General features: G+C 48.5%; 1 protein-coding gene across 2 annotated transcripts in view; it reads left to right on the top strand.

Moving 5' to 3' along the window:
• Positions 1 to 24778, top strand: part of SYNDIG1 (synapse differentiation inducing 1) — a 109464-nt gene that overhangs the window by 45983 nt on the left and 38703 nt on the right. For both annotated transcript variants that reach the window (XM_040248856.1, XM_040248857.1), the window contains exon 2: positions 7056 to 7613. In XM_040248856.1, coding sequence (XP_040104790.1) covers positions 7134 to 7613 — 480 coding nt within the window. In that variant the 5' untranslated portion in view covers positions 7056 to 7133. The remainder of the gene's footprint in view (positions 1 to 7055; positions 7614 to 24778) is intronic.

Below are 24778 nucleotides of genomic sequence, written 5' to 3'. Positions count from 1 at the left end.
GAGGGGATTTTCATTTGCCCCTGCCAAGAATCAGAGCAGAGGTGAGTGGGATTTCCCAGCCCTGACACTCCAAACTGAGTGATCCAGGCACACAAAGGGTGAGGGCTTGGGATCCAAGTTCAGGCTTGTGGTTGCAGGTTCTCTGAGTTGAAGTCGCCCCAAGCTACATGTCACTTGCAAGATCTAAGGGACAAGAATATTTACTTGCAAGACTGTTGTCTCTATCACTCACTGGTGAGGAGAAAGATTCTTGCTTGCGTCTGTGTCCTCACTCAGAGCCCTCTCGAGGAATTCTTTGACACACAGGTGGCCTCCATACCTCTGAACCACAGAGTTGGGTAGGGGGTGTGTCACTGCTACTGATGGTGATGACAGTGTCCACGTCACTCGTGCTGTCAGTGGTGGTGATGTTGGTGGCAGTGGTTGTGGTGGTGTGGGAGGGGTTATGGTCAGGAATCAGTTAGCTTTTCCTGTGAAGAGCAGATAAAAGCCATTTTAGGCTTTGCAGATCATATGGCCTCTTATTACAGGTGTTTAACTGCTCTTTTAGTGCAGAACAGTTAGAGGCATATGTGAATGAACGGATGTGGATGGGGTTCAATAGAACTGTATTTATGGATACTAACAGGCTTCCCTGATGACTCAGGTGGTAAAGAATCTGCCTGCAGTGCAGGATATCTGGGTTCAATCCCTGGGTCAGGAAGATCCCCTGGAGAAGGAAATGGCTACCCACTCTAGAATTCTTGCCTGGAGAATCTCATGGACAGAGGAGTTTTTAATTTCTCAGTTTTCATGTATCATGGAATATACTTCTTATCTTCAGTCATTTAAAGATGTATAAAATCTTTCTTACTTGTGGGTTGAAATTTGTCTGATGAGGTATAGTTTGCCAATTCCTGGTAGTGATAGTGGTGGTGGTAATGTGATGATGATGGTGAAAATGGTGATGATGTGATGGTGGTGGTGGTGGTGATGGTGATGATGGTAATGATGGTGGAGATGGTGGTGGTGGTGATGGTGGTGAAGGTGGTGATGGTGGTGAAGGTGATGATGGTGGTGGTGGTGATTGTGGTGATGGTGATGATGGTGGAGACGGTGGTGATGGTGATGGTGGTGGAGATGGTGGTGATGGTGATGATGGTAATGATGGTGGAGATGGTGGAGCTGGTAATGATAGTGGTGAGGGTGATGGTTATGATGGTAGTAATGGTGATGGTGGAGATGGTGGTGATTAAAAGCTAGAGGTGGTGAAGTTAGACATGGAGGTACTATTGGAAAGGAAGATTCTTCCCACAACATCTTCCTTAAGACTGAGATAGAGACCCACAGAGCTAAAGGAAGTTAGCACAATTTTCACAGACAGCAGAGTCCTTGATACACAGGTTTACACACTTCCGATATCACAGCATTTCCTCTACAGAATCATGAATCAGGCTCAGATTCCTGTGCTCTTCCCAGAGGTGCTGTGACAGAGCCTGGCTCCCCACAGGAGTCTGAATCAGCTGTGTGAGCAGGAAGTCCCCAGCTACAGCTACCCGAAGTCGTGAGCTGTGTGATGCAGCATTTTGCAATTGTAATGTGCCATTTAAACGTTAAATAACAATAACCGATCTGGTTCTAATGCTTCATTAACTTTCTCCACTGCCAAATCACAGGCTTTTCTGTATGTTTATGCTAAAGGCAGATTTTAATTGTTTTAATGAGGATTTGCAAGCAGATCTCTTCTCTCGACACTTGGGCATTGGTGAGAATACATCTATTATTTTCTTAGCAGGAGGGAAGTATTACTGTTGATGCAAGAGGCGTCTGACAGTGTTGGGGTTTAGGGAAGACCCCGCACCTGGTGCCCTCCTAACACTCTGCTGATTGAGCCGTGTGAGGGCAGATTGTGTGAGGCGCAATCCAGGCCTGTCACAGGGCCCAGCATCATGGTAACCGAATCTGCTAATTAGTTTTGTTTTCCCATCGACTGCCTAGTTAGTTTGCTCTGTTCTCCTTTGATTCAAAGATGCTGCTCTAAAGGTAGTTTTACATGTTAAATGTGGCTCTTGCACAAAATCTGGCACAGATAAGGGTCTTAATCAGCCACAGAGGCACAGACATCAAGTACTACTCTATGAAATTCCTTCCTCCCCCAATAGACACACATTAACAGTGCAGATGATGCAGATGGGGGAGTGAGTGAGAGGAGGTGGGGAGATAGATTTTTTTTCAAAATCTAGATTTGTGTACAGGCTCAGAGAAAAAGACAACTCATAAGAAGACGGTTTAGTTGTTCACTTGCGTTTACTTCATTGCTCATACCTCTGGAAATTATTACACTTAACAACTCTGGCTCCCAAAACTTTCTTTACATTTTTTTTTCTGAGTTACTTCCTCAGAGCAAAACATTTATGAAATATTGGAAACAAGATTGAGAGAAACACAACCTGGAATATGTAATCCCAGTTTCTCCACGGAGAGGTCCATGTATAATTCTGCCATATTCATAATAAAGGGTCCTGGTGGTGCTCATGAGTGGTGGGGCCAGACAGAGCTCAGCATCGCTCAGACCCTGTTTCTGGTGAGGGAGATGGAGGCTGGGGCTGCAGTCCAGACTGCCTTGTTCTGAGGCTCCTGCTGCGTTGGGGTCGGAGCTTTCTGTCCAATGAGGAGGCAGGTGCAGCCTGTGGCCTGCCCTCCGTCAGCAGGTCACATGGCCTGTCTGCCTGCGGGCTTTCTTTGGCCCGGCTGAGATGGGGCAGACCCTGCCTCTGCTCTCCACACTCCTAGGGCATCCGTCACTCCATGTTCCGGGGCCATAAGTGAAGTGCCTTTCCTGCACTCCAGAGGCGCAGACTGAGAGTTCATTTTGCCTTGCTCTGTTTTGAAGACATTTCCATTCTGAATTGGTTTCCCTTGTGGTTCAAACGGTCAAGAATCTGCCTGCAGTGCATGTAACCCAGGTTCAATCCCTGGGTCGGGAAGATCCGCTGGAAGAGGAAATGGCAACCCACTCTAGTATTCCTGCCTGGAAAACCCCATGGACAAAGGAACCTGGCGGGCTAAAGTCCATGGGGTCACAAAGAGTCGGACACGACTGAGCGACTAACACAGTCAACTCCATTCTGACTGCGCATTTGCCAGAAAAAGAAAGCTCTATTGTATTAACAACTCAAAAGGAGAGGTGCAGTCGTAATTAATCCAGTATTACATAGGATCTCAAGGAGAAAAACCGCCCCCTCCAACAAAATGCCGTGCAGCCACACAATGGATGACCCCTCGGCCAGGAGGAACAAAACGCTGACACGGACTCACCGTGCACCCTGAACAACGACACTCAGCGAGAGAAGCCCGGCACAGAGACCACACGCACGACTCTTTTCATGTGGAACATCCATAGTAATCAGACCCATACCCGCTGCAGGCAGACTGGCAGCTGCCAGGGCCCGGGTGAGAGGGCAGTGCTTGCTGTGTAACAAGTGATGGAAATATTCTGGAATTGGATGAGGGGAAGACTGCACACCGCTGTGAGTACGCTGCAGCCCTGGGAACTGCACACTTTAAAAGTCAGGCGGGGCCTTCCGTGGTGGTTAGGAGTCCACCTTGCAGTGCAGGGGGTGTGGGTTCGATCTCTGGTCGGGGAACTGAGATTCCGCAAGCTGCGGAGCAACTAAGCCCATGTGCCACAGCTACTGAGCCCACACTCCGGAGCCTGTGCACCACAACTAGAGAGCCCGGGCACTGCAACGAAGAGCCCACAAGACACAGCCAAGATCCCTCGGGCTGCAACTAAGACCTCGTGCAGCCGAATAAATAAATTAATATTTTAAAATTCGTTTTAAAAATAAAAAAGTAAAAGTCAGGTGAACATTATGATGTCAGTGCGTGTGCACTGGGTCGTGTCCAACTCTCTGCAACCCCATGGGCTCCTCTGTCCATGGGATTTTCCCAGAAAGAATACTGGGGCAGGTTGCCATTTCCTTCTCCAGGGGGTCTTCCTGACCCAGGGATCTTCCAGACCCAGGGATCGAACCTGTGTCTCTAGATTATATCCCAATAATGTTATTTTTTTTTTAATGAATGAAGTTACTAACTAAAACGAAAGAACAACAGAACTGGGATCTTCCTGAAACAGCACACACCCCTCAGCTGTGAGGGCTGATGGTGAGGTCCACAGTCCGACAAGCTTCCCCAGCTTTCTGGGTGACACATGAGTGTCACCCCAGCTGAGCGAGGAGATGGTACACCTTGGAGTCAGACGTACCTGGTTCAAATCCCACCTGTTTCTCTTCCTGGCTGGAGCACCTTTTCTTTTTTTCTTTGCTTAACACACTGTCTAGGTCTGTCATCACTTTCCTGCCAGGAAGCAATCATCTTCTAATTTCATGGCTGCAGTCACCATCCACAGTGATTTTAGGGCCCAAGAAGAGGAAACCTGTCACTGCTTCCACCTTTTCCCCTCCTATTTGCCATGATGTGATGGTACCAGATGCCATGACCTAAGGGTTTTTTTAATATTTAATTTTAGGTCAGTCTCTTCCTTCACCCTCATCAAGAGGTTCTTTAGTTCTCTTTGCTTTCTGCCATTAGAGTGGTATTATCCACATATCTGAGGTTGTTGATATTCCTCCCAGCAATTCACTAGAGAGCATTCCCTAAAAAGTGCAAAATAGCCCTTGTGGTGGTGTTTGTTCGGATCTGAGTCAGTAGCTCCAGGTGGTCAAGACTCCACCTTTCTGACTGAAGCCTAGAAGGTGCTGATGCTGCAGGTTCTCAGTCGACTCTGGGTGCTGGAGATGTAAGCTGTGCCTGCCTCCAAGTGCCACGATTTCAACCGACTTCAGGATTGGTGCAAGACAAGGAGATCCCTAAGTAGCATTAGTCCAATCCTGTAACCCTTGAGACTGTTACTTTTGACAGACATTCACTGGCTGTATACCAGGGCAAGAACAGGGAGGAAACTGTGGTCCTTTTGTCTCAGGCTCTGGGCAGGGCAGGGCTGAGGCGGCGGTGATGTTGAGTAGCTGTCACATTGGCAGAGAAGGATACACCAGGAACTGTAGGAGAAACCAGAGCCCAGCGGCCAGGAGCACACCAGAAAAGGGAGGGTCACACTGGCCACGCTGGAACAAGGGGTTCCATCCAAGGAGAGGAATTTAAACAAATGCAACCATATGTCATCTGTAAGATACTCACTGCAGATCCTGGCAGAAGGAGCTGAGTCTGAGAAGCCAATCTGAGCTTCAGGAAGGTTTTTCTGGGCTTGGTGGTACATCCAGCCCTGCACAAGGGGCCCATCAGCTTCTCTGAGGAAGGATGGAGATCAGAGAGGCTGGATGTTTGGACCAGAAACACCTGGAGGAGCTGGGAAGGTGACCGGGTGTGGAGGTGACGCTCACACGCAGGATGTGCTTCACAGGTGCTCAGAATTCCTGGTTTTAGCTCTTGATTGTTACTGGGCCCCAGGGCTGAGGGCTTAGAGGCCCAGGAACAGAGCTGGCGCTGTGTTCTGGCCTCTCTTACGTGTGTCACAGTGTCAAGCTGGTGACACCCACACCTCTCAGTGCATACCCTGCCCTCGACTGGTCATCTGTCGACGTGATCAAACTGCTATTTTCCCTTTAATCACAAGGGTCTTCTTTCTCTCCTCTGCTTGGTGTGAAATTTTAGATTGCTGTGTGTGTGCATGCTCAGGCGCTTCAGTTGTATCCAGCTCCTTGTGACCCCGTGGACTGCAGCCCCTCAGGCTCCTCTATCCATGGGATTCTCCGGGCAAGAATACTGGAGTGGGTGCCACTCCCTTCTCTAGGGGACCCTCACGACCCAGGGATTGAACCCGAGTCTCTTTCGTTTCCCACATTGGCAGGCAGGTTCTTTACCACTAGTGCCACCTTAGATTCCTGAAGCTACCTCCAAACAAAGCAGTTATAATGTAAGACAATCCTTAAATCTCCTAGAAAGCCAGAACAGCAAAAGCCTCAAGATGGAATGTTGCTACATAATAGTTATTAACTTGCAAAGAGGAAAAGCTGTCTCCCCAAAATCGTAAACTTTGGTGTCTTCTTCTTAACATATGAAACTCTAGAAAGGAACTAGGGGGAAATAGTTTAGAAGAATTCTTAATTGTATCCCAGATACACAGGTGTTTCTTTAAGCCAAGCACCATTGAGGCAGGGAAATTTTCAGTCCACTTCCTGGGACCCTGCTGAAGGCCAGTGTGAGTGTCAGAATAATTCTAACATGTGTATAGAACATACTAACATGTGCGTGTAAGATTTCCTCAGCTGGGGAGCTCGGTCCATGTACAGCACTAACACATAGGTCTTCTTATCACTTACCTTCTAAATCTGTGGGGGGCATTTTTATTTTTTGTTTTTATCATACAAAGGCATTTTATGGTAAGTTATAAGCAAAAGCAACTTAGTTCTTCAGAAAAAAGAAAAGATAAAATAGATTAATATTTAAGATATACTAGACAAAACATCTGAAAATATAAAGATAAAAATATATTATTCGAAAAATTTTAATTTATTAGTATATAAAGCTTTTAAATCCCTCTAGTCAAAATTTCATTCACAAGAGGTTGTAGGTTGGTTGCTTGTTGAAAATCTATTTGAAAAGATCAAAAGCTGAAATAATTCTTTATTCCTTCATTCCATTTAGTACTAAGTCACAAGATCTTCCTTGGTGTGAGTTTTTCTGCTGGGATGAGGCACCTGGGAGAGTTGAATGAATGGCCCCACTCGCCCCGTGGTTGAGGCTGGTGTGGGTGGGCTTGCCTATGGGTTTCAGGAGTCAGCTGAAATCCTGGGGTTCTCTGGGGCAGCAGTGGTCCTAATTCCTGCACAGCCTCCTTCATTGGGAAGCAGAGTCTGTCCAAAGATGTTCAGGGTCTATCTATGCCTCCCTCTGGCCACTGCCCCCACTGAGCCTGTCTAAACCATCAGGATAAGTGGGCTCAGATCAGTGACTGTTCACCCCAGCAACCAGGACACACTGGGACAATCAGGGTCTGACTGATGAGCTTTTCAGGTGTGATTTCCTTGCCTCATCTCTGTTTTTTCCTCCTCCAGGAGAAATGGGCCCCGTGAGGCAAGCGTGACCCTCGAGTCCAGCCCGCCAGCCCGACGACCAGCCGGGAGGACAGCACCATGGCTGGAGTCGTGGAGCAGAAGAGCGGGCTGGTGCGCGGTAAGCTCGGCGAGGCCGGCAAGAGGAATGGCCTCATCAACACCAGGAGCCTGGTGGCCGAGAGCCGGGATGGCCTGGTGTCCGTGTACCCCGCTCCCCAGTACCAGAGCTGCCGAGTGGTGGGCAGCGTGGCACCGGCTGGCCCAGACGGTTCCAGGAACGAGCCACTCCAACAGCTGCTGGACCCCAGCACGCTCCAGCAGTCAGTGGAGTCCCGCTACCGGCCCAACCTCATCCTCTACTCGGAGAGTGTGCTGCGCCCCTGGGGGGACGGCGTGGCGGCTGACTGCTGTGAGACCACCTTCATCGAGGACCGCTCGCCCACCAAGGAGAGCCTGGAGTACCCCGATGGCAAGTTCATTGACCTCTCACCCGAAGACATCAAGATCCACACGCTATCCTATGATGTGGAAGAGGAGGAGGAGTTCCAGGAGCTGGAGGTCAGAGCATATGTTTGTCACGGGCCGTCGGGAGTGGGATGTAGGGCTCTGGGGGGATGAGAGCCAGGCAGGCACAAGTCAGGACATGAAGCCAGTGAGCAAAAGTGCAAGGAAACCACAGCCTCCTGGGCGCCCTTCACTCAGAATCTGTATGAGAGATACAGGGATGGAGAAGGAGGTGAGGTCTGGGACCTAGGGCTTCAGAGGGGATTCTGCTTAGGGGACACAAGGTCGAGGCCATCAGGATGGGACTAAGATGCGTTTAAGGGTTGACCGTGCTGGCAGCTCAGGGGGCTGGGGATTTCTGCTGACTGCCCAGCCACAGGGGAGAGTGCTGTGCTGTGCTAAGTGGCTTAGTTGTGTATGATTCTATGGATGGTAGCCTACCAGGATCCTCTGTCCAAGGGTTTCTCCGGGAAGGAATACCGGAGTGGGTTGCCATGCCCTCTCTCAGGGACTCTTCTTGACCCAGGGAACAGTGGCCACTGGCCAAAACCCCCAGGGGAAGGAGGTTCCTCAAAAGCCTGGAAGTGCACACCTGGGGACAATTTGGGATGTTTTGGCTGCCACATGTGGTTTCCTTAATTTGACATTCTGGAGTGTTTACTAAGGATTGTTGGAACAGCTGAAACCTAAAACTGACTGGAAGAAATAGTTGATAGCATAAGGGGCAGACAAGCTGAATTATTGTAGAGTCCTGTCTCCTGTAGGGCGGGGATGGGCATCAGATCACACTCTTAGAGACATGCATGTTGCCCATGGTGTGCCACACAGCTGCCCCCATGGCGGGGTGGAGCAACGCCACAGGGGTCTGAGCCCAGGAGACCAGCACCCAGGCTGGGGGGCAGTCATTTCATGGCTGTGGGGATGGCTGGAAGAAGGCTGCCCCACTGGGCTTGCCAGGTTCCCCTACTGGCCTGAGCCTGAGAATGCCGGCTGGCCACTGGCCCCAGAGACAAGACCACACACCTGTCATCACGTGGCGGCCACGTGAGTCCAGCAAGCCAGAGCTCTTCAAGCCTGTGTGTGGAGCACACGTTACATCTGACCATCCCAAGCAAGTCATGTGGCCAAGACCAAAGTTGGTGTGCAAGGGGCTGCTCAGGGTGACAGGACAGGAACATCTCACCTGGGGGCCAGGACCGCAGCAGGCCCCAGCGAGCAAGGGTGTAGACCGCTCACCATCACTCTAATCATCAAACTGAATGGAATGAGAACAGCCATGCTCCTATTGTGGATGAAACAAAAACCTCAGTCCACACTGACCTGAGGCTCTTCCCAGGAAGCAGCTCTGCTTCGGACAAGAGAGAAAATGTGGTTTTGCATCCTTGGGGAATGCCGTAGCATCACTGGGTCTACAACAAAGCGATTCTGTGTCCAGGAAATTGCAGTTTGCAGAGAGCTTTGCCCAGGTAGGAGCAGGGTCTGTCGCAGGAGCTTCCCCTCTGCCCTCATCTCCTGCCTGATCAGGCTCGCCCTGCACTTGCAGCAGAGCGGTCCTAGTGCAGAGAGGTCTGCTGGCCAGGCACACATCTGCTGAAGCTCGTGTGGCTGTGTCCTCTGGGCTCTGGGGTCGGCGGTGTTAACAAGCAGATCTATAGCTGATTGTAAGCATCTCGCAGAGGGGCCTCAGCCACAGCATCTGCCCTGCACTGTCTCACAATGGAGAGTTGTCCTGGGGGGTTCTGGAGGTGCACAAGGATGGAGGGTGGCCAAGCAGGCCACCTCGGGGGCCTGGGGATTCTCCAGGTGTGTGATCACCAGGCTGGGGCCCTGCAGCCCTGGGGCCTCCTCCTGGTTCCCGGACACAACAGCTAAACCTCATCTCCAGGACCCCAACATCTGGAAATCACATTTCCTTGTCACACAGACAAATTTAAACTGAGAAACGCAGGCACATCTAATAAAGCAGTTCTGCAAACTGTCAAATTTGAGTTTAAAGCTGTGAAAAGGAGTGGCTGCAGGTCAGGACTGGAGGGCCTCTCTGCGTGTTGAAAGGCTGATTGCCGCCCCTTTGTGACAAAGCCAAGTCTGCGCGTCCATCAGAGAGCCCGTGAAATGTCATCACTGGGAACCAGTGATGCAAGAGAAAAGGAGAAGGAGAGGCACATTTTTGGAGCATCTTCCCTCCCTCCTCTCACCATCCCGTCTGACCCCAGAGCCTGCAGGCGGCAGGCTCTGTCCCTGACACTGCATGTGGGAGGCAGAAGCTTGGAGGGCTCCCAGGTGCCTCTGCTGGCTCCAGACGCCTGTGTCCTGACGGCGATGCTGTGTGGTCCCCAAACGGCTGTTTCATATACAGCCACCTCCTCACGTCTGAGCCCTCAGCTAGACCTCTCTCCCGTGAAAAACCACAAGTCCCGGAAACCTGTCGGGAGAGATAGGATTTCACACTACAGGTAGCACCTGCAGAGGCTTCTTCACACACAGAAGAGCTGGGAGGACGCGCAAACATTGGACGAGAACCCCAAAGCGAGAATGAGAAAGAACAACAAAAATAGAAGAGGGGACCCAGAGGAAACAGAAATCATTCGGGAAAAAAGCAGGCAGTGTTTTGAACACAATCTCATGTCCCGTGAAGCTGGGAGAGGCTGATCTGGGGTAGGGCGAGGAAGCAGGATGCAGTTTGGTTGGTTTGTCTGGCTGCCCCCGGCTAGACCCTCACACGCAGTGATGAGAGAGGTGGTAAGTGGGGCTCCTCCCTTCACTCCTGGTTCAGGGGCAGCACTCAGACTCTCAAATGAATGACCAAGCTCTTCAGGCTCTTTATTAGATGTAGAAAGTGGCCTTTGTCAAGATGTGGTTGAACAGGGTGTTTTAATACAAAAAACAGGTGTTTAACTTTGCCAAATGTCCATTTAGATCATTGTGTGTGTTGGGGGTTGTCTTTACCCTATTGACATGACCTATTACATTAATTGATTTCATATACTAAGCTGTCCTTTACATTTGGGGATAAATTGGCCATCGCGTTTGCGCCTCTTTAAATATTGCTGGATTCAACGTGCTAACAACTTGGTAAGGATTTTTATTTCTGTGTCCATGAAGACCCTTGGTTTTTGTCAACTGCAGCTTTCTTTTCTTGTGTCTTTCCCTGGTTTTGGTGTCAGGGTGATGCTGGCCACAAAGCATGAGTTGGGAAGTGTTCCTTCTTCTTCCGTCTGAAAGATGCTGCCCTGCACTGGGACTTTTTCTTCTCAGATAGTCCTTTGTATTCACAGTGAAGCCACCGGGGCCCAGGCTTTTCTTTGTGGGAAGATATTTTTTTTTACTACTGATCAGACCTGATTTCCTTATGATCTGAAAGAAAATCTTTAGGTTTTCCTTTCATCTTGACTCAGCTTTAGTAATTTGTGCCACTCTAGGGATTTTCCCCTTCTATCTTAGTTACCTAACTTGCCAGCATAAGGTTGTCCATAATACTGCACTTAAATCTCCTTGCTTTCTGCACAGTTGGTGATATTTCCTCTTTTTCCTGCCTAATTTGGTGATTTTTCCATTTTTTTTCTTGCTCAGCCTAGCCAAAGGTTTATAAATTCTGATGATCTTTTCAAATATCTGTCATCTGGTTCCACTGATTTGTCCTTCATTTCAGTTTTCCATTTCAGTGATTTTCGCTTAGATATTTCTGATATTGTCCTGTTTTCTATAGTCTAAATTTGCTCTTCTTTATCTAGTTTCTTTAGGCTGGAGCTTATTTATCCCTTTGAGATTTTTATTCCTGTATAATGTATGTATTTAAAGCTGTAACTTTCAAACACTATCTCAACTGCCTCCTATAAACTGTGATATGTTGTGTTTTCATTTCCTGTTTAGTTCAAACTAAGATGTGAGGAGAGCTTCCCAGGCACTGTGGTCCTTTCCCTGCCAGGAGCTCCTTGTTAAATTCCTGGGTCATCCAGGTCTCTGCCACTTGGCCCAAACAGATTAGAGCCATAAGTTGGAAGAACTGCAAGCTTTCCTGTTTGTGGCTGGGAATGGAGCTTCCACCCTTCGCTCCCCAGTCAACTCAGCTCCATCTAGCAGCAGAGAATGTGGTCTCCAAGAGGAGCCCCTCCCTAGCAGAAATACTTCATGGCCAAGCAGGTGATGAGTCTGGATGAGCTCAGAGCAAGAACAACCAGACTCACACTATTCTTTTTTGTGTGTGTACTTCATAATTTTGTTTATAATATTCTTTTTAAATTTATTTATTTATTTTAATTGGAGGCTAATTGCAATTTACAATATTGTAGTGGTTTTTGCCATACACTGACATGAATCAGCCATGGGAGTACATGTGTCCCCCATCCCGAACCCCCCTCCCACCTCCCTCCCCATCCCATCCCTCAGGGTTGTCCCAGTGCACCGGCTTTGAGTGCCCTGTTTCGTGTATCAGACTTGGACTGGTCATCTGTTTCACATATGTAATATACATGTTTCAATGCTATTCTCTCAAATCATCCCCCCCTCGCCTTCTCCCACAGAGTCCATGTTCTTTATATCTGTGTCTCCTTGGCTGTCTCGCATACATTTACAGACTCACACTACTCTGACTCAGGATTCAGCAGTGGTTGTAAGCAAGCACCCCTCCATTTATCGCTGACCCGGGGTCATTGCTGAGCCCTCCAGGAAGGCTGTTTTGAAAATTCTCTTCAGTCATTCCTCAGGGACAGGATCTGCCTGCCTCCTGGCTCTGTCGTACCAGAAGTCTTGAAAAAGGATATTATCTGAAGTGCTTCATGTGTTTTCCAGCAGGCACTAGATGTGGACAAAGAATATGTCCACAGATGGCTTGTGCTTAGATTAAAAATCTTAATCAAGTTAATTATCTTTAAATAATCTGACATATATCCACTTAAAGCACTAGGAAATTTAATTACTCATTTTCCTCCCTTGAGACAGTATGTTCAGTTCAGTTCAGTCACTCAGTTGTGTCCGACTCTTTGCGACCCCATGGACTGCAGCACGCCAGGCCTCCCTGTCCATCACCAACTCCTAGAGTTTACCCAAACTCATGTCCATTGAGTCAGTGATGCCATCCAACCATCTCATCCTCTGTCGTCCCCTTCTCCATCTGCCTTCAATCTTTCCGTAAATAAAAATATATATTTGGACATCCCAGTTTCTTATGGCTCTAAGTGCGGGTCATTCACCCTTAGATGAATGATCTGAAAATCATTCAAAATGATCAGGAGATCTGTCTTAACCCTCCTTATAGTCACATCCGATCTAGCGCTGTCCAACCTGCAGCAAACTCCTCTTTCTGTAAACAGGCCTATGTGAATAACTTCCTATCTGGAAATTAAATTTACCTTTATGGAATAAATATTTAGAGGGCATCCTACATACTGACAATTTCCAAAGACGAATTCAAAAATATCATGTGCAATGTAAGCATGATCGGAATAGTAGTGTGCCATTTACCGTTTTCATTTTCTGTGTCAAGGGAAACTCTCATTTAAATGTGGGACTCGCAGCATGTTTCTTAAAAAGTAAAAATCAATATCTTTATATTCTCATCTTACATTTGCCAGTAAAAGGCACTGGAGTGTGTAATTATATCCGTTTGATGAGGGGAGAATCTCTGAGATAATAAATCCATCTGTCATAAGAACACAAGGGGATAGTTCATCATGTTCCTCTGAAATACTTTACGATAAGCAGAAGGATTGGGGCATCAGATTGAATCTGTAGGACAAGAAAATAAAACCTTTTTACTTTTTCAAGCTCACACTGATCAGATCTCTTATTCATGGCTCCTGAGCCCCTGCTCAGAATCACAGTTGGGAGAAAACTGTTATCTGTTTTGACAAAGGGAGAATGTTTCATCATTATAAGACTAGAGTTATTCTGGGGCTTCCCTGGTGGTCCAGTGACTAAGGCTTCACACTCGCAATGCAGGGGGCCTGGGTTTCATCCCTGGTCAGGGAATTAGATCCCATATGCCGCATCAAAGTTCAAAGATCCCACATGCTGCAATTAAGACCTAGATCAGCCAAATAAAATTTTTTTAAAAAGACTACAGCTATTCTAAGATTGCCAGGAGTAATATCAACAACTTCAGATATGCAGATGATACCACTCTAATGGCAGAAAATGAAGAAGAACTAAAGATCCTCTTGATAAAGGTGAAAGAAGAGGTGAAAAACTGGCTTAAAACTCAACATTCAAAAAACTAAGATAATGGCATCCAGTCCCATCACTTCCTGGCAAATAGAAGGGGAAAAAGTAGAAGCAGAGACAGATTTTATTTTCTTGGGCTCCAAAATCACTGTGGATGGTGACTGCAGCCATGAAATTAAAAGACACTAACTCATTGGAAGGAAAGCTGTGACAAACTTAGCATGTTAAAAAGCAAAGACATCACTTTGCTGACAAAGGTCCGTATAGTCAAAGCTACAGCTTTTCCAGTAGTCACTTATGAATATGAGAGTTGGATGACAAAGACGGCTGAGCACCAAAAAAGTGATGCTTTCTAATTGTGGTGTTCGAGAAGACTCCTGAGGATCCTTTGGACAGCAAGAAGATCAAACCAGTCAATCCTAAAGGAAATCAACCCTGAATATTCATTGGAAGGACTGATGCTGAAGGTGAAGCTCCAAACCTTTTACCTGATGCAAAGAGCGAGCTCATTGGAAAAGACCCTGATGCTGGGAAAGATCGCAGGCAGGTGGAGAAGAGGGTGACAAAGGATGAGATGGTTAGATGGCATCACCAATTCAATGGACATGCATTTGAGCAAATCCCAGGATATGATAAAGACAGGGAAGCCTGGTGTGCTGCAGTCCGTGGGGTCACAAAGAGTGAGACACGACTTAGCAACTGAACAACAATTCTAATGAAATCAGCTTTCATAAGATTACAGATAGCTGTGAGTCAAACACTAACACAATAAATGTGATTTGAATGACAGTGAAAGGAGAGTCCGTGACTTTGGTGAATCTCTTTCATACTCAGTTTGAACAAACACCAGTAAAATTTGATTCTAAACCACACTGGAGTTTAATAAAATTTCTCCAAGTTTAACCAAAGGTCCACATAGTTTAAGCAATATTCATGCAACAAAACCCAGTACCAAGAGCATCCTTTGGGGTCCCTGAGAGACAGATTTGCTCAATGCTTCATGAAACATCCCTCCTCAATGCGTGCCCTTAATGTCCATGTTCAGTGACCACTGTGCATGCAGAAAACACTCGTCACAGCCTGGAGCCCTGGGGAGGCCATTTAACCTTGGCCCATATTGATAAAAACCTCATCTTCCACTTACTACAGTATAATGTTATCAGAAGAGGAAAGTGATCATAAGCATTCAAGTGTGCTAGAAGAAGCGCATCCTTTGCATTCAAAGTTCCGGTGATGACAGTGTGCCCCACCCTTTTTTGGCTGGATTGCGAGGCATGCAGAACTTCCCAGATGAGAGATCAAACTCATGCCTCCTGCAGTGGAAGCTCAGAGTCTTAACCCCCCGGACCACCAGGGAAGTCTGACAATGCCCTTTTTAAGGGAATAATGTGAAGCATCACCCCTATATCATGGTCTGTTCAGCATTTTGTCCATCGTGCTTCTGCGGAACAATGGAAGAATAACCACAGAAATCAAGCATGAGCCCAGCTTCATGACTGCCGATATTTTCTTTTTTTTTTCCCATGCAAGCCATTTCACAACATTTCCTAAAAAGATAAGGAAAAGCTCACAGGGCTGACATGCAGATGGTTGTTCACAGACATACTATGAATTCTGCGATGCAAAAAAAAAACCAACATAGGGGAAATAGTGCAGGTGGCTGGCCTTCGTGTGCTGGAGTTATGCTAGATTTCTGTAACAAGAGGCATTTGGCCTGTGCAAGGATCATCAGATCATTCAGACTATTAGCAGGTGAGAGAGATTCCATCCTTACAGACAAAGAGCCCGCATGTTGTCCTTGTGGTCCCGGGCTTCGGGTCCGTGGTGCTCATACTCACCAGGAGGAAAGAGACACAGAGAAGGCAAGAGAGAAGCCTCACTGTGCAAAGTGCTGAGGGTCCCTGTCTGGCTGATCTCCAAGGAGGGTGCTGTCCCCATTCGGAATTGGGAACCCACCTTGGCTGTCCTGGATGTCAGCTGAGAGTCCCAGAAGGAAGGATCTTTTCTCCTTGATAATGAAAACCACACCACATATCATGCCCCTGTCACCAGAGAAATGTGAAATTGAGTTAAGAAAACAGCCTCTGTTCAGTTAAAAAACAAATCCACACAGAAAGAGGTGCACATTGCTGATGGCAGTGTTCATAGAAAAACATAGGAAAATGTCCCCTTGCATGGTTCACCCGAGGTGCCCATAAATATCCACCTGATATCTGTCAGCAAAACATCCGCCAGCCTGCAGTGGTGCTGAGCAGATGAGTCATCAGAAACCTCAAGCCTGGAAAAGTGAGAACCACCAGGGGGTCTGGGGGATGGCCACTGTCTTCCTCAAACAGGTAGAACCTGAGAAATCAGAGGACACTCCTCAGAGTGGAGAGAACTATATCTAGAAACAGAACATGTTGCTTGGAACTGTAACCTTACATAAGACGCTGCCCACGGAGGTCTACACCATGAACTACAGATTCAAGAAGGATTTAGCAGAGAAAGCAGTGGTGTTTCGGGGATGCTTGGTGGAGGAGGGTCCGGGTTGTGAAGGGGGAGCAGCTGTAACTTGAGGTCAGATCCCAGAGGACGGTGGTCTTTCCAGCTCACCATCCAGTGCTCTGCTGGCCCAGGCTGGGTGAAGTCTGCACACGTTTCAGCATGGCATTCGGTGGATTTTCCTCTTGTGTTTCTTCTAGGAAATAGGAGGAAGATCTAGCTTTCAATAGGTTAGCCAATTCCTGAGTCTCCTCTTCTGGTCCTTTTGCTTTTATCCCTTTTGAAATGTCAGTAAGCAGCAGATCACCCCAACAGAGTTAGATAAAGTGCAGACACTCGAGGGTCCTGTGAGCAGTCCCCTTCCCCGTCACCTCACCTCTCATTCATTCCCCCACCCCCAGACTCCTGATCCCCTCAACTTCCCAGGCCCTCACATGGCTTTGCAGCCCCTCCTGCACCCAGAATATTCTCTCCTCCCATTCACTGAGCTAGTTTCTCGTCAGCATCCGGGTCACAGTGTTCGTGCCCCTGCTGACAAAGTCTCTGTGTTTTGGCTTGTTTATTTTCTGTCACACTGGACACTGCCGAGCCACCTTAGGTTGAGTTTCCCAGAAGCAATCAGTGACGTGAGGACTGATGAACACCTGATTTACTGGGAGATGCCCCCTGAAGACCAGCCGGTCAGCAGGGGGAGCAAGATGGGAGGTATCCAGGAGGGATGGGCTTCAAAGCACAGAGGCGCCCGGCCTGGCCCCAGGCCCAGGGATGTGGGCAGTGTCCCCATGGACACTGTGGATGGAGCAGGCCACGGGTGAGTCGAGTGTAGCCTCCAAGGTGAGGACCAGAAGCAAAGTTCCTGGATACATCCCCAACTCAGCACTGAGTGGGCGCCTGATGACCTGTTGCACTGATTGGTCTATCAATGAATAAACGACTCTGTTCGAGGGCCTCCAGGTCAGTGTCATCCTTTTTTATAATCAAAATGCAGCCAGACTCTCCCTGTGTGAGCACCCAGGCTCCTCGAGCATTTATGCTCCTGGTGAGCATTTATGTGACCTGGACTTTGTTTAATGGGATGCTTTAAAAAGTCTCCAAAGTCAAGTCCACGGGGCAGACGCAGGAACAGTGTTCCACAGGGCCTGCGGTGGCCCTAGGGCCTCTTGGCAGCGATAGCGATCAGCTTGGTGCTGAGACACAAGAGCAGACAGTGTTTCCCGCAAACCACAAAAACAGAGACAGGCTCCAAACCAGGAATAAGGAGAAAGCAGAACATGAAGACTGTTACTGGCATTTCATCAGAGAAGAGAGAAATCCCAAGGTTGTTCTAGCTAATAGACCTTCCCTGTGACTGCGGAGGAAAGAAGAGAGAGTAGGGGGGCCCCACCAACCCCACTCGGCCCCCTGCCCATCCTTAGAGTGTCCATGGGATTGAGAAGATTGAAGCTCCCAGGGACAGCCTTGCAGTCCCTCTGGAGAGGACGGAGTCAGAGGTGCATGTGGACAGGCTCGGCATGGCCACCAGGCCACTGTCCCCTGCAGAAGTTTGTCCATGTTGGAACAAGATGAAGAGCCTCGTGGAGGCTGAAGAACCCAGGAGGATTGAGGACAGAAAACAGAATGAGTGACTGTGGGCTTGTCGTTGCTGCATATTTGCTGAAGTAGACGTTGGTCCAGAGGTAGGTATCAGGGCAGACAACTTGGGACATTCCTGACATGTGACGGTGGAGAGACACCCCCAAGACAGAATCCCCATGACTGCCCATCCAAACACCTCTCTGGAGCCCAGCAGCCTCTGTATAGGTAGGTCCCGGCTGTCTAGGGTGGGGCCTGGGCAACTGCATTTCTGACAACTTCCAGCAAGGCCGATGCTGCTGCCCCTGGATCACACTGTGAGCATTGAGGGCAGAGAGTCACTGTTCAGTGGTCCAGGCAGCTTCTAAGCCACTTCATGGAGAAGCTACAAGAAGGTTTCTCTCACTAAAGAGAGGCTGCCCCCAGTGCCTCCTTGCGATGCCTAAGGACCCCTCTCTCCTTCTTCTAAGGAAGGCCCTTAACCCATTGACAAGGCTCACCCCTTAAGCCCCCTGCCCCAGGACCCTGTTCTTCCCAGTAAGTCATCACTTGACCCTCCTCATCATCCTGGTCGCTCTGGATCCTTCTTGAGATGAGGTGAGTAGATCACCCAGAGGTCATCATAGTGTGGGGCAGACTGGGCCTCCTGCCCCTCCTTCTAGAACCTCCTTCCCCAAGGCCTGCTGGTGCTGCCAGGCCTTTGGCGTCCGGGTGGCACTGGCCTCACTTGCTGCCTTGCCCAGGCACTTCCTCCCCAGGCTCTTTCCACGAGTCCTTGCTGCCTCATGCTTAGCCTCAGGGGGCAGTGAGGATGGCTAAGAATCCCCTCCATGTGTCTTCTAGAAATGTAGCAACGAACTGGTGCGGCCTCACAGAGGAGGCAGGTGAGCTCCTTGCTGGGCGGATGCCGGCAGCTCAGGCAGGGTCCTGGCATCGGGCAGTGTCCATTGGAGGTCAGTGTGTTCCTAAGGGACTAGCGGCTCTGTCCTCTGTTCCAGCTGGAGCTGCCCACCGCCCTCCCTGTAACCGCCCACCTCCCATCTGCTGTCCTTAGCATGGACGGGGGTCAGGTGTGAGAATGTCAGACTCCTGGCAGACAGGAGAATGTCTGACAGGAGGCTGACCTCTAATCCACCAGCTCTGAGTCCCTTCTCACAACACCCGGGGTCTACCTGGCAGGCAAGACATCTGCATTTGGGAGGCAAAAGCTAAGGGAAGGATGCCAGGGACTTGGAGGAGAGTGTGGAAGGAGCCAGCTGCCACATCAAAGAGAGAACAGATGCCTCCCCAAATAAGAGATACAAATGGCAAATAAGCACGCAGAGATGTCCACATCACCACCTCGGGAGAAGTGCGAACTAAAGCCAGCACAAGTGAGCCCTGCACAGAGTGTCGGAGGGCAGGCCGCCGGGAACTGACAGCTACCGAGCGCCGCGAGGATGCAGAAGCCAGTCGGCTTCCCCGGAAGACAGCTGATCACTTTCCTGTAAAGTTAAGCACCGTGTGACCCAGCAACCCCATTCCTGGTATTTAAAGACACGAATTCTATGTTCAAGCAGAAACTTGCACAAGTGCGTCACAGCCTTTATTAGTAAGAACGAGAAACTGAAAGTAAAAAGCCTTTGGTGGATGAATGGATGAACACACAGCGGCACTTCCTTACCGTGGAAAACCACTTGGGAAGAAAACGAAGTGAACTGCTGACACCCCCGGCAGCCTGGGTGACCCTCGGGGCCTGGTGCTGAGGGGGCTGGTCAGGGGTCTTGCCCCAGGCAGAGGTGTATCCTAGTTTAGGCTCTGAGCCACGCTTATGTAAGAGGTGCGGTCATGGATGTGGGGATACATTCTATCTTTGCAGTCCCTACAGGAACGCTGTTCTAGTTTCGACACTTTTATGGGAGTCTAAAATTGTTTCAAAGGGTGTGTGTGTATGTCTGTTTGTGTGTGTATACACATATTCATCTCTGTGACCTAGACTTAGTTGAAGAGTTTTTAGATATGACCTCATACACAGACACAGTGAGTGAAGTAATTTATTCATAAACATACATACACATACTGTACAAGGCCATCTTTAATGAATTTTAATATTCTATAATCTTCAAACTAACTAAAATACATTTTAAATACATGCATTCCTTTCAATAAAATGAAGTATTTTAGGACAGTAAAGAAACTTGGGAAATGAGTGCTTTTTTTTATTTTTTAATTGAAGGATAATAGCTTTACAGAACTTTGTTGGTTTCTGCAAAACATCAACGTGAATCAGCCATTGTTGCTGTTCAATCACTCGGTCATGTCCGACTCTTTGCGACCCCATGGACTGCAGCACACCAGGCTTCCCTGTCCTTCACCATCTCCCAGAGCTTACTCTAACTCATGTCCATTGAGTCGGTGATGCCATCCAGCCATCTTGTCCTGTTGTCCCCTTCTCCTCCTGCCTTCAGTCTTTCCCAGCATCAGGGTCTGGGGAAGTATACATACGTCCCCTCCCTCTTGAACCTCCCTCTGGTAACTGATGACTTTGAACAGCCCAGCCAGTGACTTGATATATGGCTATAGGTTTACTGTGATAGGATCTTGCACAGAGGCATCCCTTGGTTTAGAAAATGCTCTCATTTTACAAACTAGGGAGCCCACCTCTGCCACAGACGCACACGGACATGCGGGGCGGTGGCCATGCTCGGTGGCAAGGGGGTGAGGTACACCAGGTAGGCAGGCCTTGGGGTCCCTGCTCCTAGACAGACAGCTTTCTCGTTGCTGCAGAGGTGGGGCATGGAGCTCTGAGGACCTCACCCTGCACAGGGGCTGGCATCCTTGGCCAGTCCCTGATGCTACAGGAGGATGAAGGAGGCATCAAACAGGCAGGAGGTCCACAGCCAGCCTGCTTCAGAGCACGACAGCCGTGGCCCCCACTCCAGCCAGAGAGGCTTCTGGAGCCTGGCCAGGTGGGGGGCCCAGGAGGGAGGGGGGCGCTGGGCTCTCAGAGGAAGGCCCTGTGGTTCTCTCTGACCCCTCCCTAGGCACGGGTAGCTCCTGCACTTCCTCAGGGTGCAGATCCTCTGTGGTGGGTGGGCAGACGGGTGAGGACGATTGGAACGACGCTGTGTCCCCATAGCTCATTCCCAGGAGGTGTGCACCCCACCTCTCTGGGCAGAGAGACAGGTGAGGATGGCTGGATGGATGCGTGTCTGTAGCTCGTTCCCAGGAGGTGAATGCCCTGCCAGGGCCCCCGCTCCCTGCCCACCCTCCTCGCCTCTCAGTTGAGGACAGTGTCATCCTCACAGGCCCAGGTGAGCTGTCCACCACCAGGATCACCTGGGAGCCCTTTGTCACTGGCCCCGGGGGTGGACGTGCAGCCACCTGTCGACTCGGTGACCCAGCTTTGTTCCAAGAGCCGCCCTGGGCTCCACACGCCTCCGAGTCCCTGAGAGAGCAGGCGTGTGACACCAACACTACTAAGTGGCTTTTCTGCAGAAACACGAAAAGGACAAACTTGATGAAATGCCAAATCACAATGTAAAATGAATTATTCATGTGTCATAAAAAGAGTGAATTCGATATTTTTTTCATTCCCCCCCCATAACTCTCACAGTGTTTCCATTAAAGTGTAATGAAAAAAGAGGGGAAAGTGAATGCAATGCCTAATCCCCAAAAGAAAGAATTCAATTTAAAGTATAATTTTTTCCCTCCTAAAATGGCACATGTGAGGGATTTTTTGACTGTTTATTTCCGAAATAATTTCAGACAGAAGAACTGCAAAAATGGCATGAAGAATCCCTATATGCTTGTCACCTGGTTTCCTTTGGTCTTAACCATTTACCGTTGGGTGCGTTACCATTCTCTCAATGTGCATGTGTTTTCCTGAGCTCTTTGCAAGAAGGTATCAGACAAGATGTCCTTTTTACCCCTAAATGGGCAAGGTATGTTTTCTAAAAACAAGTGCAATTATAAAAGTCAGGAAATTAAAATCATTCTGGTACTGTCATCTCATCTATAGACCTTATGTACATTTTTCCAGTTCTTTCACTATTGTCCTTATAGCAAAAAGGGAAAAAATCAGACCCAGTTCAGGACCCAATCTTCCATTTTCTTGCTCTTCTTGCTGTTGTTGTTGTTGTTTAGTTGCTAAGTCGTGTCTGACTCTGCAATGCCATGGACTGGCTCCTCTCTCCATGGGATTCTCCAAGCAAGAATACTGGAGTGGGTTGCCATTCCCTTCTCCAAGGCATCTTCCCAACCCAGGGATCCAACCCATGTCTCCTCCTTGGCAGGCAGGTTCTTCACCACTGAGCCACCAGGGAGCCCTGAGGCTGTTCTCTGATCATAACCCTCTATAATCTGGAACCTTTCTTCTGCCATCACCTTTATGTTCTTGACATGTTTCGAGAGTCCAGCTCGGTCGTTTCACAGGGGAGCCCTCCTTCTGGGTCATCTGGTGATTCCTGCTGGTTGGATTCAGGTGATGGTGCTGTGGGCAGGGCCCCCATGAGGAGACACCTGCCTCCACGTGTCCTGTTACCAGTGTGGCATGTCTGTGGGACACCTGACGAGCAGCGATTCCATCCCTTTTTGCAAGCGGCACCTGCCCGGTGTCTCCCAGCCAAGCAGCATTTCTCTGGAATTAATAAGCATTTTGCGAGGAGGTGCTATGTGAGGATGGAGCACCCCACTTAGCGCTAGTTGTTCGCTTACTGGTTTCAACATTCTTTACAGGCTCCTAACCTCACGGCTTCTTCTGTATTCATTAGCTGGGCGTTCAGCCATGGAGTAGAGTTTTCCCTTCCCGCATATTTATTTCTTTACACATTTATTGCTTCATACAGGCTGGACCATTGATTGTTACTTTATAGGTTCCTGTCCATCCTTACAGTATTCATGGTGTGTTTATTCTCTTTGTTACAGATTAGACAGCAGATGCCCGTTCTGGTTGGCTCTGTGTCCTTTTGACACAATTCATCATCTCTTACCCATTTTATCATCATTTCCTGTGCAGAGATCTGTCCCAGGTCTGTTTTGGATTTGGCAGCCCTGACCCTGAAATCGGTCATTTCTTCTAAGTGCCGTGGTTCCACATATCGGAGAACCGTGTTTAGAAACCGATGTCTAGGCACTGGGTCTGCTCAGGCCCTCCCCACAGACTGAGCTGGAAGAAACATGTAGCACATGCACACAGAAGCACATCTGTGCAACTGTGGGTACACAGTCCGTGTGTACACCGCATACTTATTTTTTAAATCTATTTATAGATAGATGGAAACTAACATCCTCAGTCTAATCCAGTCTGCTCACATCAGTATCACACAGTTTTTTCAGCTACTCTTTATCCCATGGGCTGGACGCCTCACTGTTTATGTAACCACTGTCCTTCGAATGAGCGTTTAGGTCATTCCCAATATTTTGCAATTACGTACAAGGCTGCAATGGATAACCTTGAGCATGTGTATTTTTCTATTATCAGAGGTGAATCTTCAGGATAAATAACCTAGAAGTGAGATTATTGGGCCAAAATTCAGCACATATTTAATTGTGCTGCACATTGACAGATCTGCTGCCTAAGGTGGCACCAACTGCATTCATCCAGCCCGTGTCCCCACAGCCTAACAGACAGGATGGCTGGTTTAGGTAGAACACAGTATCTTCATGCGATTTTGCTTCTCCTTTCTTCAAGGGAGGATGGACATCATTCCACTTGGATGAGACGAGACCATCAGAGCACCCAGGCCAGGAATTTCAGACACTGACCCTGCACTCGTGTGACTCTGAGAGTCAAGTCCTAGTTCAAACCAATCCCAACCCATGGTGCCAAAGCTACCTTGGACTTTCCACCTGCAAAGAGTAGGGAACCCAGTGGGTAACGTGTTATATCTCTCTGACAGGTGTAACATAAAGGGGAAGACTAAGATCTAAAGGCATGAGCATTGCTTTATGCAATTACATGAACCTCTATGTGCAGAAAGTCAGACCCAAAGAAAAGCACACTGGACAGGAAGCTATGACAAACCTAGAGAGCGTACTGTTTTTTACTTACAAAAGTTATATTTATACATCTAGTAGGTAAAGCAAATTACACCCATTTCAAAATACACATTTAAACACACATCTGAGTACCTTTCAAAAGGCAAGAAGTTTTTAAGAGAACTTCAGTTTAACAAACCACGCTAAATGGAGATAATTTAAGTTTGCACTTGACATGGTATTTAAAGGGCTAACACTCAGTATTTAGACAAAGAATGCAGTTCACTAATCACTAGGCAAAGAAAATGGCCCATAGCAGATGACACACAGAATGTCCTCCAAAGAGATATCACTTTGCCGACAAAGGTCCATCTAGTCAAAGCTATGGTTTTTCCAGTAGTCATATATGGATGTGAGAGTTGGATCGTAAAGAAGGCTGAACGCTGAAGAATTGATGCTTTTGAACTGTGGTGTTGAAGACTCTTGAGAGTCCCTTGGACTGCAAGGAGGTCAAACCGGTCAATCCTAAAGGAAATTAGTCCTGAATATTCATTGGAAGGACTGATGCTGAAGCTGAAACTCCAATACTTTGGCCACCTGATGTGAAGAACTGACTCATTGGAAAAGACTCTGATGCTGGGAAAGATTGAAGGCAGGAAAAAGGGGACAACAGAGGATGAGATGGTTGGATGGCATCACCGACTCAATGGACATGAGTTTGAGCAAGCTCCAGGAGATGGTGAAGGACAGAGAAATCTAGCATGCTGCAGTCCATGGGGTCGCAAAGAGTCAGACACGACTGCATGACTGAATACAATAGTAGACTCGTGGGGCAGTGGTGCCATGCTGGTCAGTGTAGACATGGGCACCGCGGTGGTCTTAAACCTCTGTGGCCCGGTGGGTCAGACCTGCGACTCAAGGAGTTCCAGTGCTGTGCTGAGTTCTGATCTGCTCCACTGGCTGCTCCTTGGGCCCCCGATGCAGCATCTCCAGGTAGATGGTATCCCACGTGCTCCATGTGAGGATGAAGGACAGGGGAGCCCCAC

Source organism: Oryx dammah, unplaced genomic scaffold, assembly GCF_014754425.2.
Source record: "Oryx dammah isolate SB20612 unplaced genomic scaffold, SCBI_Odam_1.1 HiC_scaffold_10, whole genome shotgun sequence".
In the NCBI taxonomy this organism is placed as follows: Eukaryota; Metazoa; Chordata; class Mammalia; order Artiodactyla; family Bovidae; genus Oryx; species Oryx dammah.
The sequence above is the reverse complement of the archived record's forward strand: the minus strand, read 5'-3'. Positions and strand labels throughout refer to the sequence as shown.